This window comes from Dermochelys coriacea, chromosome 2 (assembly GCF_009764565.3).
Source record: "Dermochelys coriacea isolate rDerCor1 chromosome 2, rDerCor1.pri.v4, whole genome shotgun sequence".
NCBI lineage: Eukaryota > Metazoa > Chordata > Testudines > Dermochelyidae > Dermochelys > Dermochelys coriacea.
Window position 1 is genome coordinate 35,091,383 of NC_050069.1, and position 19,712 is coordinate 35,111,094.

At 40.4% G+C, this 19,712-nt stretch overlaps 1 protein-coding gene across 4 annotated transcripts in view; it reads right to left on the minus strand.

Annotated features, from left to right (window-relative positions):
• The window catches only part of OXR1 (oxidation resistance 1), a 454,063-nt gene that overhangs the window by 388,239 nt on the left and 46,112 nt on the right, over positions 1-19,712 (minus strand). For all 4 annotated transcript variants that reach the window (XM_038388483.2, XM_038388479.2, XM_038388481.2 and 1 more), the window contains one exon: positions 19,160-19,235. In XM_038388483.2, the coding sequence (XP_038244411.1) occupies positions 19,160-19,176 (17 nt within the window). In that variant the 5' untranslated portion in view covers positions 19,177-19,235. The remainder of the gene's footprint in view (positions 1-19,159; positions 19,236-19,712) is intronic.

Genomic DNA, 19,712 nt, shown 5'->3' on the forward strand with positions numbered 1-19,712 from the left:
ATAATTCTTGACGTCTGATTTGTGTCCATTTATTCTTTTACGTAGAGACTATCCAGTTTGACCAATGTACATGGCAAAGGGGCATTGCTGGCACATGATGGCATATATCACATTGGTAGATGTGCAGGTGAACGAGCCTCTGATAGTGTGGCTGATGTGATTAGGCCCTCTGATGGTGTCCCCTGAATAGATATGTGGACAGAGTTGGCAACAGGCTTTGTTGCAAGGATAGGTTCCTGGGTTAGTGGTTCTGTTGTGTGGTGTGTGGTTGCTGGAGAGTATTTGCTTCAGATTGTGGGGCTGTCTGTAAGCAAGGACTGGCCTGTCTCCCAAGATCTGTGAGAGTGATGGGTCGTCCTTCAGGATAGGTTGTAGATCCTTGATGATGCGTTGGAGAGGTTTTAGTTGGGAGCTGAAGGTGATGGCTAGTGGCGTTCTGTTGTTTTCTTTGTTGGGCCTGTCCTGTAGTAGGTGACTTCTGGGCACTCTTCTGGCTCTGTCAATCTGTTTCTTCATTTCAGCAGGTGGGTATTGTAGTTGTAGGAATGCATGATAGAGATCTTGTAGGTGTTTGTCTCTGTCTGAGGGGTTGGAGCAAATGCGGTTATGTCGTAGAGCTTGGCTGTAGACAATGGATTGTGTGGTATGATCTGGATGAAAGCTAGAGGCATGTAGGTAGGAATAGCGGTCAGTAGGTTTCCGATATAGGGTGGTGTTTACGTGACCATCGCTTATTAGCACCGTAGTGTCCAGGAAGTGGATCTCTTGTGTGGACTGGTCCAGGCTGAGGTTGATGGTGGGATGGAAATTGTTGTTAGTAAACTGTTCCAATGGCTAATTAACCTCACTACTAAAAGTGTACACCTTATTATCTAAAACATAATAATAATAATCAGCTAAGTTTTAAAAATTTATAATATATTACAAACATGCTTTAAAGCATTATAATTTCTCCATTCGTTGTCCCCCAAATGGATAGTAATTGGACAGGTCATGTCCTTGAATAGACACGAGGTATTCTTATTTGCTTTAAAGTTAATCATCAATATGAAAACACTGAAATACTAGAATAATTAAATCAGACTCAAGCATGCATGTTATTTTATATATAAGATGTATGGCTTTTTATCTGTGTTTGAAGACAAGAGCAAGGCCTGCATATAAATTAGTGATCAGCTCTCTAGGTGCTTTAAAACTGAAATAAAGAAATGATATTTTTAAATAGACAAGAGGAACCCTCTCTAACAATCTCTTCTATTTAGGAAAGTGAGTGATTACTTTGTTCTAATAGGAGATTAGATTAAAACCTGCTGCATCACAACCACCTCCAACAATAAGGTTTGCAACTAGAAAATGTTATACTGACTAGTCACATACAGTGCAGATTATTTTCTGAAAGAAAGTTTCACAGCAGGAATTATGAAACTGAAAGAAGCTCTGAAATCGTAATCTCTTTGAAGTGGCTGACAGTGTGATACTTCTGGCAAATGAAAAGGAAGCTGCTAGGACATTATTAGGTCCTTTGGTTATTTTTCAGAATGTAAGAGACAGATTTATATTCTCAAATACATGAACATATTCGATAGGAAATCAATGCAAGCCTTACATATGAAACCTAGGGAAGAACTTGGCCCTTATCAAAAGGAAGAATTGATGCCCACTTTTTTTTTTATTTAAAGAAATGCTAGTATGGTATTCATTAACTACTCTCTTTTCATTTTCCAAACACATCAGGGTGAAATCTTCTGGCTTCCTGTGCAGATTTATTAAGAGGCAACTTACAGTGCTTCCATTGCACCTGGAGGTCAGGAAGCAGAGACAGAAGGAGAACACTCCTTATCTTATTGCTTACCAGAGCAGAGTTCTATATGGGCTTTCTCTATGGGAAGATGAAGATTGGTTTGTGAATAGGCCAAAGGATCCTCAAACTCAAGTCACTGCCTAAATGTCCCATGTAGAGGGCATGGAGCAGGGTACACAATACCACCTTGCAAAACGTTGGTCCCCAGCACAAATCCTTCCTGCTCTGGTTTTGTACCAGGGAAGTGAATGCAATGTGAAGCAAGACAGGTTCTGTCTCACTCGTACGATGACTAACACAATGGAGCCCCAGTCTTGACTGGTGCCTCTAAGCCAGTGATGCCCAAACTTTTCCTGTCACCCCCCTTTCCACCAATCAGTAATGGAATCTGTCCGTGGCCCCCTCCCCCTTGATTACTACACAACCAAGTTTTCTTCAGTAGAGGAGTTTTGTCCAAAGGTGGAGCTGGGGGTAGAACTGGGCATGGAGAGGAGCTGGGGCTAGACACAGAGCTGGCCTCGGAGGGGAGAGGGAATGAAGGCAGAGCTGGGGTTGGAGCTGGGCTGGGGGCAGAGAGGGGCTGGTGGTGCTTTCCCCCGCCATTTGGGGGCTGGCCCAGGGTCTGCTGTGTGCCCACGCAAATGTTCTTCCATACCCCCTAGGGTGAGCACTCCAAAGTTTGGGGACCACTGCTCTAAGCACTACCACCATATATACACACAAATGAACAAATGCCTGAAATGAATAGTATCTACTCCCACTGAACCAAACCTTCATGCCACTTAAAGTATCTAAAGTTCAAGTAAACATATTTTAAATAGGTGGGCATTGAAGGCATTATATTTAAAGCTTCAGTGAGACAAAGCCCATTAGTTGTGTTGCTTATTAGAGTGCAGTATCATATATTTCTAACTACTAGTATTCTTATAAGGATGTTTATTATAGTATCTCAATGGTTTGTAACTGAAATACCACAGCTCACTTGCTCACGCAGATAGTTCAAAGTCATGGCATTTTCTCTTCTGATCATTCAGGCTTACTGCTCCAGTTGTACTTTTACGTTCTTTATGCTTCTCCGTGGTAGATACTGGTATTCCAGTGTACAGAAGGTGTTTCCTGAGGCCTTTTTCACAGCTTATGGCCACTGTCCGACATGCTATGGGCACCTACAGAAGAAGTACTGCTTCATTTTAGGAACATAATTTTATAGCAGTACTTAATGGCATATAAGGAACAAAAGTGCAATACCATATAATGATATTTGCATTCTTGATTGGCATGAGCTAGAGTAAAAAAGTATCACAACCTCCTCCAGAAGGACAATCACACAACCAGGAGGGTTCCCAGAAAAGGGAAGGTTTAAAATACAACTAAGATTTATTCTCCAGTCAAAGCAAGTAAGGTGGCATATGAAGGGAAGACTAGGCATGCAGACGATTAAAGTCTTATTTTTCCCCAAGAGCCTAGTCTTAGATTTACTGAAATAGGATTACATAAAAAGGGCAAGTTGTTATAAACAGCCAGCTATGGGTGTTTTTTTTTTAAATAATTGGTGTTGTGCTTCTTTATAGTATATAAAGAAGAAATTAAAGTTTTTTTTGTATTTTGGTTATGTTGTTTGTTTGACTGACTTTAGAAATATCAGAATTGTTACATTTGGTCTTCCCAGGTTTTCCTGGAGGAACTCATATGGGTTTTAGAGCACTTGTATTGTGAGCTCTTGCACCTTAATTAAAGAGGTGGACTGTAGAATCTTTAACAAAGATGTCTACTTGCCAAAATGTCTGTTAAACATTGAAATTAAGTATGTGCTATCAAAAAACAAACAACAATCAAACTGCTCTAAATGGTGCAACTAAAACACCCTTCTCCTCACAGCTGCTCAGCTTTCAGTTCCTTGACTCCTGTGGTGTCATAATTTTGTAAAATCTCTGGCCATTACAAACTCTCCCAGGGCAGGCAGAACCTGAATACTATTGTTAGAAAAAGATAGAGGGTAGGGGGAATGTTGACTACAGATAGGGTGACCAGACAGCAAATGTGAAAAATCCGGATGGGAGTGGCGGGTAATAGAAGCCTATATAAGAAAAAGACCCAACAATCAGAACTGTCCCTATAAAAATCAGGACATCTGGTCACCCTACCTACAGACTTTCAGACATCAAAAAGAGGAGCAGAAGATTTTGGGAGATGGAAGGTTTTTGATTGGGTCTTTTGGGGGGGAAGGGGGAAGGAGGGAGGTTTGGCCTAGATATGGGTGAGAAATGTCAGTGCTGAGGACAGTACCAAAAATATCAAGGACCTTCCCTTTACTATTATAAGCTCTGGCTGAGTAGGAAACTCCATGCTGTTTCCATCTCCTCCCAGATCACATTCCCCTCTATGTTCTTCCACTGATTACTGAGCTGCTCTTAAACTGTAGCGCTAATACTAACTTTTATAACCCTTTGACGACATCTTCTTCTATTCTTATAAGCAAACCTTTAAATAGTTAATTGTTTTTGCTCTTATGATACATAAAAGTATGCTTTTTGTTGTTGTTCTCACCAGCCACTGCTGCACACAATTTAAACAGTGATTGACTATTCATTGTAAGAAACAGCCCTACCCTACCCATTCATATAATCAAATTAACCTTTACATAAATATCCATGGTATTGGTAAAGGATATTAGAAAAATGCTGTAAAATCTTTTATAAATTTCACATCCTCAGGAAGACAAACCTGATTTTGAATGTTTTTGTCATGTAGTTCAAAAAGGGCAGGTTCACAAAACCATTCTGTCTATAATGCTGAGAAACAAAAATAAAATAGGGTAATTTTTTGACCAGGTTGGTGATTTGGCTGCCAGTACAAATCACAAGGAGTTTGCATTAAAAAACAAATCCTTGAATTCTCCACTGTCTTCCAATAGAATAGAAGCAGGAAGAGCATTTAGCTCCTTGTGTATACATTCAGGGCTGTCAATAGTGTGAGTGCCATTATTCTATCTAGGTTCTCATACCATTCTCATCCCTGCAGTATTGAGTGCATTCAGCAACAAGACTAACATCTGTCACATCTGGTTCCTTCCCTCTCTCATCTTCTTCCTAGGGGAAAAACTGTGTTCATAGTATCCTTTTTTTGGCAGGGTTTTTGGTGAGTTTTTTTCTTTTAAATGTTCATGTTGCTCTGTGTTTATATTAGAGAAGGCAGGTCAAAGAAGTGCACCTCGCACTTGGATTGGAAGGTGGCGAATTACTTCCTGTGGGAGTTTGTCCCATAGCCTTGGGTCAGCCCCTGAGAAAGCTCTATAAGCATTTAGGCGGCATATTGGTGTTGGCTCACAGAGGGATATAAAATTGAACAAATGTTGTGTTTAGCTACACTCAAAACCAGAGGATATGAACAGACTCTGGTGATCAAGACAAATAGATTTTGTCTCATATGATATGTATGCATAGTGCCTAGCACAATGGCACAGGGTCCAAGATTAAAACTGTATTCCTCAGCATTGTCATTTGTTCGAAACAGATAAGCAAGATCAGCCCATACTCAGCATTGCCAACCCCAAGAATTCAAAAATCATGACTCAGACCTCCAAAAATGAATGGATGAAAAATCATATTAAAAAAATAATATTTTCCTTGTGGCTGTAGGTTAGACTCCTTTCCTGTTTTCAAATTTTCCTCTGCAATCTTGGGGGATGAACTGACTTTTTTGTTAAATAAAAACTGATCTGTAAGCCACCTGACTCCAAAAGCTCAGGCTTTAAGAACAATACCAATATCATGTAACTTGCAATAAAATGTCAACACTAAATATTGGATTCATGCTGCTGCATGAACGGCAAATCAAAAATATGAGCACCCCTGACTACATCGGCTATCAGTATTCTCAAGCTAGTTAAAATTCAGAAGAATAATGAAATACAAACTGATAGTAGTCAGTCACAGTCCTGTGCCTAATGGTGCTATGTTCATGACATTTTCCAACAGATATGGAAAGAAAATGGGGTAGGAGAAATGTCTACAGACTAACATCTGTAAACCCTCCTTTACACAGCAGCTGCTCTCTCTTACTCTGGCAATATTTTAAAAAATACATTCCAATTAATTTAAATTCATTTGGTGCTCTCATGAAAGTGAGTCTGCAGTAGAGTTTCCCAAGAGCCTTTGATTTCCTCTCTGCATGCAGAGACGTGCTTAATTAAAACTTTCCATTAAAGCACCATTAGCTAGACACACAAGGCATACCAATTTGTACTTAGACACCCTTCCAGAAAACCAGCAGTGCTGACTCTTCCCTTAAGTTAATGAAAAGTAGTTTAAAGTATCAATGGAAAGGATGATTTATGATCATTCTGTATATAAATATACAGCAGACAACATATGTCTACCATCTGCAGTTGGTGCAATATAGTCTCAGATACAGTCACTTGGTTGCATCTGATGGGCTCATGTTACCGAATGCTTACTGGAGATACTATACCAGTTATTTTCTAGAACATCATAATAAAATAAATCACCAATCTGAGCCTTTAAAAGGTGTTAGGCAACTGCATGAGCAAATCCCATTATCAAACAAGATCTATGCAGATTGCTCCTATTTGCCACTTTCACAATTTACTCATAGGACCTTATACCCACCCCCCACCCCCAAAGATGCAGATGTTACTGGATGCCGCTATTACAAGTTACATCATGGAATTCACACAAAAAATCAAATTGTTACGATTTTTTGTTATGATGTAAAGGTTCAAGAAGACAAATTAAAGACTGTAAAATTTGTGGGCTGGGACAAAAAAACTCTTGAAGAAATGAAGATCACTAAAAAAATATGTAATTGCAAGAAGTGTTTGAAAAGCCTGCAGAATACTACAAAAATTTTCATTACAATGCATTTGCGATGCTCGGAGGACAGCAGAAAGCAGCAGAAAAATACCTAGTGAGCAAGTTACTAGACATCCTAATAGGGAAACATCTCCTTTTGGCCACAGATGAAGTGCTGTTATTTCTATATCTGAAAGAGAATAGGCACTTATTATTATGATAGTGCCTAGAGACTGGTTTCAGAGTAGCAGCCGTGTTAGTCTGTATTCGCAAAAAGAAAAGGAGTACTTGTGGCACCTTAGAGACTAACAAATTTATTAGAGCATAAATGAAGTGAGCTGTAGCTCACGAAAGCTTATGCTCTAATAAATTTGTTAGTCTCTAAGGTGCCACAAGTACTCCTTTTCTTTTTGCCTAGAGACTGCAGCTCCATTATGCCAGGCACTGGTTACCAGACATGTACATTTCAGATAGGTTGGGAGAGAGGGTTCACATTCAGATTAAGCGGAAACTAGGATTGTTCCAAATCAGGGCTAGGTTTCAGGTTTCACAGCACTGACCATCTTGAGAGACAGTCTCAGTAAAATTCAACTGATCATGGCAGATATCTTGTGGGACCAGCAGATCTCAAAGATTTTTCCATTAAGATAAATTGTTCTCATGAGATTCCAGATATTTTGAGACCAAAATCTGACAAGAACAACAGTTCTAGTAATATTGGAGCGATATCCAAAATCAGAGCTAACCATTAGCATACTAAGGACTCAAAATACAAAGCACTGAGGGCCCAATTCAGCAAAGAATTTAAGCACCTGTTTAAATCTATTCCTATTGAGCAAAGTACTTAGGTATATGCAATTAAGGTGGATGCCTCATTAGCACTACAAAAGTAATCAACTGTTGAGAATTAGCCACTTCCATCTTAATTGAATTGGCCTCTTTAGCACTGACCCACCGGTTGGTAAGGCAACTCCCATCTTTATATATAAAAAGCACACACACACACACACACACATACACACTGCTCACTGTATTTTTCACTCCATGCATCTGATGAAGTGGGTTTTAGCCCATGAAAGCTTATGCCCAAATAAATTTGTTAGTCTCTAAGGTGCCACAAGGACTCCTCATTGTTTTTATCTTACAAGAGCAGACTAAAAGAGTACACTTCTGGAACAGCTTTCAGTAGGAGTAGTTGGAGCAAACAATCCAACTAGTTTTAGGATGGAGCTTAATAAGTTTATGAAAGGATTTATATGACAGGGTTCCCTGCATTAGCAGGGGACTGGATTCATTTCTATGGACATGAAAAAGAAAGTGACCTCATATTGTGGCTCCCAAAATTGTTCAGAGGGGATTTCATAAAGCATTACCTTTGCTACCAAGGGGATGCAACATCAGGATCAGATGGATGATCTCCAATAAGGCCTGATCCTGCATCATTAAAATAAATGTGACTTTTCCTATAAGATTTCCTGGTTCCACTTAAAGCAACGGCAAAACTCCCATTGATTTCAATGGTGGCAGGATTTCTTCTTTAATAGAAGCAGGGCCATGCTGTGTAATCCATGCCCATTCCAAATGTATCCACCAGACCATGCATTGGAAAGTGCTCAGCCATGAACATGTAAAAGGAATCTCTCCTTGAATCATAAGCAATCACACTGCCTCCAAACTCTTATTAATTTAATAAAACAGGATAGGACTTGGTCTACAATGGGAAAGCTGAGCATAGAATTACTCACAAGTTATTCTTCTGTAATCAGAGAGTTAAAAAATGTTAATCAAATTACAAAAGATGGAGTTATAGGGAGTTCTCTGTAATTTCAAGTGTCAACCACTTTTAAAGATATAATTTATGGTATTAGTGTTTATATTTGAATTTAGAATACATCATCATCATTGTGGACTCTGCAGGAAATAATCAGAGGATTCTTATGAAAACTCCTAGGTACAGCAATTAAAACAATGGCAGAATACAATTCTATAAATTACAGCAATGACAAAAAACGTAACATTGAAATAAAGGGGGGGATTTTTCAAAGGCACAAAGAGCCATGCTTTCTCATTCCCGCTCTGAGACTGCTTGGACCATTGTGCATTCTTGTGACCTTTCCCCAATTCTAATAGCTTTTCTGCCACAACCACATGAATATCTGCTAAAAAATTATCTTCAGCAGCACAAACAGTAGAAGCACATAATCACCCGTACATTTAAAACACAGTGAGCAATAAATTACTAAAATTTAATTCTCTCTGTTTTGACCTGAGTGCATATGACATTCACTGTGCCATTTCTGGATCCTTGCAATAGAGAATGGCACTGCTTGATTACAACTTTAACATGCCTTGTCTCTTCTTGTATTAAGCCGTTAACTTTGTTATTGCTGAATTTTGTTACTGTAGCAAAATACATCATTAAAATGTAATAAACTTTACAGTCATCTTCCAAATATAGACATCAAATATGCAGCAGCATCTTATCACTTCCATGTATGCAATTTGAGTGATATAAAAGGGTTTGATAGCTATTTATTCTTTAATTTGATCACAGCAGATATACTATGGCATACAGATGTATACCGTACTATAGCGGGGCAGAAGAATGCATTCATCTGCACTGACTGAATCTTGATTTTGCATATTCTATTTTTTTGAACAAAAACATTCTTTTTGCGTAAATGCTATTCTCTTCTGAGCGTGAGGTCACCTTTCACAGCCCATGGTATGATGCTCAGTGAGAGCCTAGATTTAACAACTAAGGCCATGTAAACACTTCAAAGCTTACAGTGGCATAGCTGTACCAATAAAGCTGTGCCCCTGTAAGAGCGCTCGTGTAGCTACATTATGTAAATGGGAGAGAGCTCTCCTGTCAACATTATAAAACCAGCTCAACAAGCAGCAGTAGCTATGTCAGCCGAAGAGTGTCTCCTGCCAACGTAGTGCTGTGCACATGAGCTTTTATGCCGACAAAACTAATGGGACTCAGGGATGTGGTTTTTTTCACAACCCCGAGCAACAAAAGTTTTGCCACTGTAAGTGCTGGTGTAGATATGGGCTAAATGATTTTGTTTAAATATTACATAAAATGCCAACACAACAGAATCCAGAGTCTGCAGTTCACTCTGTCCCTGTGGTCTAGAGCCCAGCCTTCCAAACTGGAGGTGAACCCTTTGACCTCTGCCACCACATCCTTATCCAACGCCGCCTGCTCAACCTGCAGGTGATGGTGAATGGGGAGGGAAAGAAAATGGGATGGAGCCTATTAGTACAGCTAAGAGTGACGGCCAGCTGGGATCAGCTGAGAGCAATGGGAAGCGTTCCTAGCCCACACTGAGATTCCTCAGCACTCCAGTGGCAACTGGCCCTGGGAGTGAGGGACAAAGTTCTATATATGTACCTCAGTCTAGATGTTAAGCCACAAATTTACTTTAAAATGCAACATGCCTTACAAAGCCATTAGTGATCTCAAGCATAAGTGCAGTATTTGGTTTCACACAACATGTGGCACAGATATCCACTAAGTGAAAGCAATGGGACTACTCATGGGAATAGAATTAAGCAGGATCAAGCCCCAAGCCCATACTGTGGATTGTTTTATCCATCTCTTTCAGAAAACTATCCAGTTCAAAGGGGAATTCTGCTTAATGATGAATGGGATGATACGGTGTTTCAATCTTTGGTGTAGGCAGTGGACTCTAATGCCTCTTTCCTCTACCAATAACTACAAAGCAAAGTGGTGACATTAAACAAGAGAAGTTACAAAGTGACAGAGGTTGTATGGCTCTGAGGCTGCAGAAAAGGACCTCAGGATTTACATTAGTACAATACAAAAGGCTAGTCTGATGCTTACATTTTTTGCCAAAAGACCCTTCAGTAGATGGTTGAAAGTCTGACAATGCAAAACAGAAGAACAGGTTTTCGTTTAATTTACCCTTAAAGGGGCAGTGGTATGTCTATATTTGAAAGTGGACAGTTACTTGTGCATATTCTCCATAATTACACCAAGTGTCCACATACACTGTGCTCGGCACTGGTACACTCTGCACACAGGTGTATGCATCCTCATCTACCATGCCCCTTTTCAATATGTGACATTAGCGCTAACATTTATGGGGCAGTATCCCAGATTCCTGTGCATCACAGGATGCTCTATGGACAGCCTTGCTGCATATTGTTAGAACCATGCGGCACCTCCACACATTTGACAATGGCACCTCCCATAGGTGCTAGAACTAGGTGTGCTGCTGCACCCCCTGGCTTGAAGGAGTTTCCATTATATACAAGGTTTGTAGTTTGGTTCAATGACTCTCAGCTCCCCCACTATAAAAATTGTTCAAGCACTCCTGTATCTCTCTGACATTGCTCCCTTCTGCCAAATTCCATTGGAGAGATGAAGTAAGTCCACAAAGATGTGGTTCTGCACCTGCTCATTGGACAAATGTTCATGTGGTGCAGAGCTGGATACTGGATTGAATCAGTCCAAAGAGATTTCAGACAGCAAAGATGGCTGACCAGGGGAGGGGAATGAAAATCCACTTGCGTCTCATGAAACAAATGCGATGAATGCCACGGGTGGAAATCCAGTTCTGATCCCGGAGAACCAACATAGTGTGGTGGGAATGCACTGTCTTGGAAAACAGAGATAATGAACAGTGGCTGCAGAACTTCAGAATCAGGCAGTCATGAAGTTGGTGCAAGCTGCTCTCACAACTCTCCAGTGCCAGACCACTTGATTTCAGAAACCCATACCAGTATAGAAGCAGGTAGTTATTGCCTTTAGAAGCTGGCAACACCTGACAGCTACTGGTCAGTTGCCAACTAGTTCAGGGCTGGGAAGTCAGCTGTCAGGGCAATGATTGTACAGTTTGCTACACTATCAATACTGTGATCTACCCACAGGTAGTTCGCATAACCCAGGTCCCTGAAATTATAGCAAGATTTCAGAGAATTGGTTTAGCAAACAGTGTGTGGGGCATCGATGTAATGCACATCCCGATACTTTGTCCACCAAAAGGGGCCAGCAAATATGTTAACTGCAGTAGTTACCACTCGCCGGTTCACAACAGCTTAGTCGACCACAAGGATCGGTTCACGAAAACGAAGTTGGGACACATGGGAAAGGTCCACGAAACCAGGGTGCTCAGGAGTTTCGGATTGTCTCACAGGAGGGAAAAAAGGACTTTATTCCCACAAAACAATGTATGTACAGTGTTTCTGTGCAGACATGTATTTTGGGTGACCCCACATGCCCTCTACTACTGTGGCTAACAAAACCTTACCCAGACATTGCTGACCAAAGAAAAAGGGAATTCAACTACAAACTGAGTAGCTGTAGAATGGTGGTGTAGTGTGCATTGGGGCATCTGAAAACCCGTTGGGGACACCTTCAGACCCATCTGGATGCCAATGTGGCCAAGACAGTTCAGATTATTGTGGCATACTGTGCTTTGCATAATGTATGTGAGGCAAAAGGGGAATACTGCCATAGTGATTGGGCACAGGGTACTTCTGTTTTCCAAACCTTTACAGGCAGCCAAATCCCACGCTGCGTGCACAGCTCTTGATTCCCAACAGGTCAGGAAAATTTGTGATGCTGTGCGTTCATACATAATGGAACAGTGGGGAGTCAAAAGGTGACTTGGGACTGTCAAGATACACTACTGCGATGCTATGGTGCTGCTTGGAAGTTCTCAATTGAGCACCGCCACGTACTTCCATTGCAAGGTACTTCGATGGGTTTTGATCCCCTGCAGTTAATGTACTAACTGAAAGCAGACATTTGGGGCGGACCCTCAAAATTAATACCTTTGGCTATGGTTTTGTGCTGTGGAGACTGTTAGTGCACTTTAATGCCATAGCAATGTGTTACCTCAAGGGGAATAAGGCAACACTTCAGAAAGGAAAACTTCAGAAATGGTAAAGGGGAGATAAAAGGAAAGCCCCTTTTCTCAGAAGGTGCAGACTCAACTCCCTCCTGTATCTGTCACCAGGGGATTTAGCTTACAGTAAGGGTGTCCCTCCCTCCTTGTGTAACGTAAATAAGATAAAGAGAAGACAAGGTGATATGGTGCAAACAAAGGTAAGTGTATTCAGGGTAAAAGTACAGCAAACTGGGAGAAATGGGGGGGGGGGGAGAAGAAGAAACACAAACATCAGCAATACAATGAAACAGTGACTGGCTTTAGGAGCTTGAAGCTCAGACCCACCAAACCTCCCTTAGTGTTCAGAAAAATAATAAATGAAACTCCAATACAGAAACCTCTCCTACTATATTCAGGTGCAGTGAATGCTATACACAGACTCGAGGCCCAGAACCTTCAACTCTCTGGCTGATTGGGAGCCTTCGAGGAGGACCACTGGGGAGTCCTGACAACTGGTGGACTTCGTCGCAGGCAGGGAGACCCTCTGGGATGATGGACACCAGGAAAGCTGCAGGATTCCCTCACAGATAAGATGGTTTTGTTGTGGCAGGAATGACGACGACGACAGGCTTCTCCTTCCTCTGTCTTGCTTCAGGGTAGACGATGTTCTTCTCGCTAGCTCTAGAACGTTGGGAAGACCCGACCGTGCACGCGCTGCCGCTGGAATGGACAGCCCCACGCAGGCGCTGAGCAAGATTTTATATAATCTTTAAGGCAAGAAAAGTTCTGATGGAATAGAGTGTTGGGGGTTGGTTTTGGTGGGAAAAACCGGTTCTGTCCTGTTTGAGCCAGGGGACTCCAGTGTCTAAGTTGTAAACAAATTGGCTTACAAAGATGGAGTCCAAGGGTCACAGATGATATACTCCATATTGGATTTCATTAGAGCCAGTGATTTACATAACCTTTATCTTATATACATTATTAAAACAACTAAACAAACACATTTCAACAATACCAACACAACATTTTTTTCTAACAAATGTTTTGCCACATGTTATCTGCTCTGTTTCAAGTTGTTTTATAGGGAGCACTGAAGCATTGTTTAAAGTTATTAAGAACAGTTCTGTAAGGTACTGGGAGGGACTTAAAACATTCATTCAGTTCTCTCTGATGCTGTAGCTCTTATCAAGAGCTATTCACTGCTGTCATGCCACTGGGCTAGGACACTGGCTGCTGGCTACTTCTGGCAGCAGGCAGTGCTCCACCTCTATTCCCAACCCACCCACCATAGTGATGAAGAACTATTATACTGCTCCAGCGACAAGTGATGAGAAATTGCCCCCAAAGGTGGAGGAGGAAAAACCATGAACCCCCAAAGCTGATAGGATCGCAGCCACCACTTCCAGGAGGAAATGTAGGGTATTGGTGGTTGGTGACTCTTCTGAAGGGGATGGAGGCATCCATCTGTCAGCCCTACATGGCATCCTGGGAAGTATACTGCCTGCCAGGGACCCATATCCATGATGTTATGGAGGGACTGCTGAGGATCTTCCAGCCTCTGACTACTGCCCCATGCAAGGGTGATGTCATGGTAGGGGGTCTACTCTAGATCACCGAACCAGGAAGAAGAAGAGGTGGATGAGGCTTTTTTTAAGCCACTAACAAAATCATCCAAAGCACAGGACTTGGTGATGATAGGAGAACTTCAACTACCCAAACATCCACTTGGAAAATAACACGGCAGGGCACATGTTATCCAACAAATTCTTGGAATATATTGGAGACCATTTTTTATCTCAGAAGATGGAGAAAGTTACCAGGGGAAAGACTGTTCTAGATTTGATTTTAACAAATAGGGAGGAACTGGTTGAGAATTTGAATGTTCATGATTCTAAGGAATGGTAGTAGGGAAAACAGCACAATAAAGATAATGGAGTTCAAGAAAGCTGAATTTGGCAAACTCAGGGAGTTGGTAGGTAAGGTCCCATGAAAAGCAAGTCTAAGGGGGAAAACAGTTCAAGAGCACTGGCAGTTTTTCAAAGAAACATTATTAAGGACAAAAAAGAAAACTATTCTATGCATAGGAAATATAGGAAGTATGGCAAGAAAACTTAACCAGGCTTAACCAGGAGATCTTCAATTATTTGAAACTACAAAACTACCTACAAAAAGTGGAAACTAGGTCAAATTTCAAAGGATGAATATAAACAGGTAACACAAGTATGCAGAGACATAATTTGAAAGACCAAGGCACAAGATGAGATTAAACTAGCTAGAGACATAAAGGGTGACAAGAAAACATTCTACAAATACATTAGAAGCAAGAGGAAGACCAAGGACACAGCAGGCCCATTACTCATTGAGGAGGGAAAAAAATAGCAAAAAATATGGAAATGGCAGAAGTGCTAAATGACTTATGTTTCAATTTTCACCAAAAAATTCAGTAGTGATTAGACATCTAACATAAGTAATCCCAGTGAAAATGGAGGTAGGATAAAGAATCTAAAATAGGGAAAGAAGAAGTTAAAAATTACTTAGACAAGTTAGGTGTCTTAAAGTCACCAGGGCCTGATGAAATACATCCTCGGATACTCTAGGAGATGACCGAGTAGATATCTGAACCATTGTCTTCAAAAAGTCATGGACGACAGGAGAGATTTCAGAGGACTGGAAAAAGGCAAATACAGTGCCAATCTATAAAAAGGGAAATAAGGACAACCCAGGGAATTACAGACCAGTCAGGTTAACTTCAATACCCAGAAAGATAATGGAGAAAATAATTAAGCAATCAGTTTGAAAACACTTAGGAAAAAAATAGGGTGATAAGTAACAGTCAGCATAGATTTGTCAAGAACAAAATGTGTCAAACCAATCTAATAGCTTTCCTTGAGAGGGTAACAAATCTTGTGGATAGGAGAGAAGTGGTGAGGTGGTATATCTTGACTTTAATAAGCCTTTTTGTTACTCACATGACCTTCCCATAAACAAAGTAAGGAAATACAGCATAGATGGAGCTACAATAAGGTGAGTGCATAACTGATTGGAAAACTGTTCCCAGAGACTAGCTATCAGTGCTTCACAGTCAAGCTGGAAGGGCATAACAAGTGGAGTCCCACAGGGAACAGTTCTGGGTCCTGTTCTGTTCAATATCTTCATCAATGATTTAGATACTGGCATAGAGAGTACACTTATAAAGTTTGCGGACAATATCAGGCTGGGAGGGGTTGCAAGCACTTTGGAGGACAGGATTAAAATTCAAAATGATCTGGACAAACTAGAGAAATGGTTTGAGTAAATAAGATGAAATTCAATAAAGACAAATGCAAAGTGCTCACTTAGAAAGGAACAATCAGTTGCACACACAGACAATCCGTGCCTGCTGACAGTGGGGAGGGGCACAACCCCGGAACAGCTCAAGTCACAACCTCCCCTCCCCCCAGCAGACCCTTCTCTCCCAGAAAGCAGCAGCCCCTCCTGCCATGCCCAGCTGTTCCTTTGTTCCTGCCTCTCTCTACCCAGTGCAGTTCGCTGGCTCAGCTGCTCCACAGGGAGGGGACCCAGCCACACCATATGACTGAGCAATCTGGGGGGCATGCCCACCCCCACGCATCACCTTTGCACAAAATAGGAAATGATTGCCTAGGAAGGAATGTCGCAGAAAGGGATCTGGGGGTCATAGTGGACCACAATCCAGATATGAGTCAACAGTGTAACACTGTTGCAAAAAAAAGCAAACACCATTCTGGGATATATTACCAGGAGTATTGTAAGCAAGACACGAGAAGTAATTCTTCTGCTCTACTACGTGCTGATTAGGCCTCAAATAGAGTATTGTGTCCAGTTCTGGGCGCCACATTTCAGGAAAGATGTAGAACAACTGGAAAAAGTCAGAGAAGAGCAACAAAAATGAATAAAGGACTAGAAAACATGACCTAGAAGGGAAGAATGAAAAATTGGATAGGTTTAGTCTGGAGAAGAGATGACGGAGAGGGTAAATGATAAATAGTTTTCAAGTACTTAAAGGCCGTTACAAGGAGGAAGGAGAAAAAATATTCTCCTGAACCTCTGAGGATAGGACAAGGAGCAATGGGCTTAAATTACAGCACAGGCGGTTTAAATTGAACATTAGGAAAAACTTCCTAACTGTCAGGGTAGTTAAGCACTGAAATAAATTGCCTTGGGAAATTATGGAATCTCCATCATTGAAAATTTTTAAGAGCAGGTTAGACAAACACCTGTCAGGGATGGTCTAGATAATACTTAGTCCTGCCATGAGTGCAGGAAACTGGACTAGATGACCTCTCAAGGTCCCTTCCAGTCCTACGATTCTATGATTGCTCCCATGGTATTAGTTGCCAGTGGTATTTGTTTGGTGCAGGTGGGTGTGTCCTTAAAATACCGCTCAGTGTCAGGTATCTTCACTGGTAGTTTAGTTTTGTTTCCTTTCTATTCACCTTTTATTATTAACCAAGACAAAGACTTCTCAATAAAATTCTCCTCAGTTTTTCATTGTGGTGCTTCAGACAGACAACCACAGCATACTTCATTGACATGAACACATGAACTTTTTTAATCACAGAGAAATTAGCATGGTAAATAAAAAAGGATGAGAATGGAATACTGAAAACACTTATGACAGCTTAGTATTTAAAGGCATGGGATCTGCTCTTAAATTAAACCGAAGTGAAGGGGAATTCACATCTTTGTTAAAAATGTCAGTACCTGTTGTCAACGAGGCTTGTGATAAAGCATCTTGGAAATATTTTCCTTCCTCAGAAGCTGCATATTTGAAAAAATTATTCTGATAGAACTGCTTTTTTCAACTTCATTATTCACTCAGGATTAGTTCAAATAGATATGATTCACTGAATGCAAACCTTGCACATAAAACACAGCAATATGTAGAAATAAAAGAGTTCAGCTACAATATACCTGGTAGCTTTTTACAATTTGATGAGAGAGCTTATGTTTTAAATCAAAGTGCTGTGATTTTGTTAAAAATAACTATTCTGTATCATAATTAGCACCACAATACTAGAACTCATTCAGATTTCATTTTAGAGGAAAACAAACCTTTAATTTCCTTTTCCCGTAAGTTAACTGTTTTGTGTAACACAACATTTCCTTGCAAACTGTATTTTTCCATAAGCAGACAATTAAATCTGAAGACTGAAATTTTCAAAAAAAGTACCCACTGATTTTTTTGGGGGGGGGGGTCAACCTGGGAGGCTGGCAAGTTCAGCACCTCTGAGTATTCTAAACTGAGCACCTAAAATTTGAGAATCCAGAATTAATGGCCACTTTTGGAAATTCAGAGCTAAATACATCACAGTTGTCTAGTATTTGAACAATGGGATCACTATCTATTGAAAATAACACAATTTGATGACACCGTTTACCCTTTTTATCTATCTAGTCAAAGGCATTTCCTCGCTTTACACATAGAAATCTACAGTATGCCAGGCAGGTCTACTCCAGTGGTTCTCAAACTTTTGGTGACCCCTTTCATATAGCAAGCCTCTGAGTGCAACCCCCCCACCTTATAAATTAAAAATACTTTTTTATATATTTAACACCATTATAAATGCTGGAGGCAAAGCGGGGTTTAGGGTGGAGACTGACAGCTCGCAACACCCCCATGTAATAACCTCGCAACCCCCTGAAGGGTCCCGATCCCCAGTCTGAGAACCGTTGGTCTACTCTGTCTCTTTCCTTCCAGAATATAGTGAACCATTTAGCTATTGTATATGATGCACAGCTGTTTGAGGTAGGGAATAATACAACACACAGTAAACAAATGTTACATAATAGTTGCATTTCGCAGATGGACAGTGAGAACTTCTTGTACCCAAGGTCTGACAATACCTCACACATCATTCTTGCCAGGTACTTGACATCATCATATACACCACAGAAGAGTTTGGCTTCCAGAAAGGAATGTGTGTCAGGACTTTTCATTTACATAATATTTAAGATACAATCTGCGAGTAAACAGAATAAAATTCCAAGGCCACTGGACGGCTGAAATGGATGAAACCTGTTGTTGGCCTTTTGTTGTAAAACTCTGAAGAAATAAAGACATAGTAGAAAAACAAAATGCTTTGAAACATGTGGTTTACAGATTAAATTATGTTACTGATAAATCAAATATGATTCCCAGCCCAACTGTAGCATAATTCATGGCATAAATATTACATTTAGTAGAATCATTTCATCTGGCACAAGCTTTAACTTCCCACAACCCAGAAAGACAATCAGAGAGAAAAGGAAATCCTCAAAATTGCAGCTTTAGAAGCCCATTACTATGGACCCAGCAATGGTATTTTTCACTCATGAAAATGGGATATGTATAATCCATTTCGGGTATTTTCAGCATCTCTCCTTCTGTATGCTGGATGCACTCCGATACCAATATGATGTTCTATTTGATAAGCAAGAGGTGTCACATAGTACTTCCGGGTAGCAATAATATAATTCTGTTTATATATTGCTCCTTGCATGAAAAAGAACTAAGGGATTATACAGTAGTGGAAAAGAAAAACAGACAAAGCAACAAAGGTAATGTATCCTGTTTATGTACCTTGCATAATATTATATTTACCACAAATAAAGCTTTATAGTATGGTCACATTCACTATACATTTTTTGAATGATGAAAAACATAAGGAAATACAGAAACTGACCTTTTAGTGCCAAACATAATGGTGGATGGTTTGCTTCACATTTATGAGAGTTCTGCACTAGACTGTTATAGTTGATCTGGTCAAGGAAAGAAAAAAGAAAAGAGAGACTTTTCAGACTATGACATTTAGGAGATGGATGTAAATGTCCTGAAGAATGTCTTTACTATTAAACATCTTTCACCATAACTCATGAGACCATTCAGAAGTGTTACAAAAATAAGCAAATATGTGCAACCAAATATATGCTAATGTAGATCCGAAACCTGAGATTGTTAGCCAATCTTCCCCAAGACAAAGCAGCCATTGATATCAATGACTGCTTCCTTAATTGCACCTTACTTAAGCAAACTGAGTAGGGACTTCAAGGATTGATCTCTAAACAATAAAAGACAAAACCTTTTTTATAAAAACTCAAAATGCTGAAAAATGACATTCATGGTAGTAAAATAGTCCCACCCCTCAAGTTTGTAGTTCATGGCAAAAAGACACAGCCTACAAAAGAGTTATACTTTAGGTTTGGTTGATTTTTCTATGTAAAAGAAAGCTCAGCAAT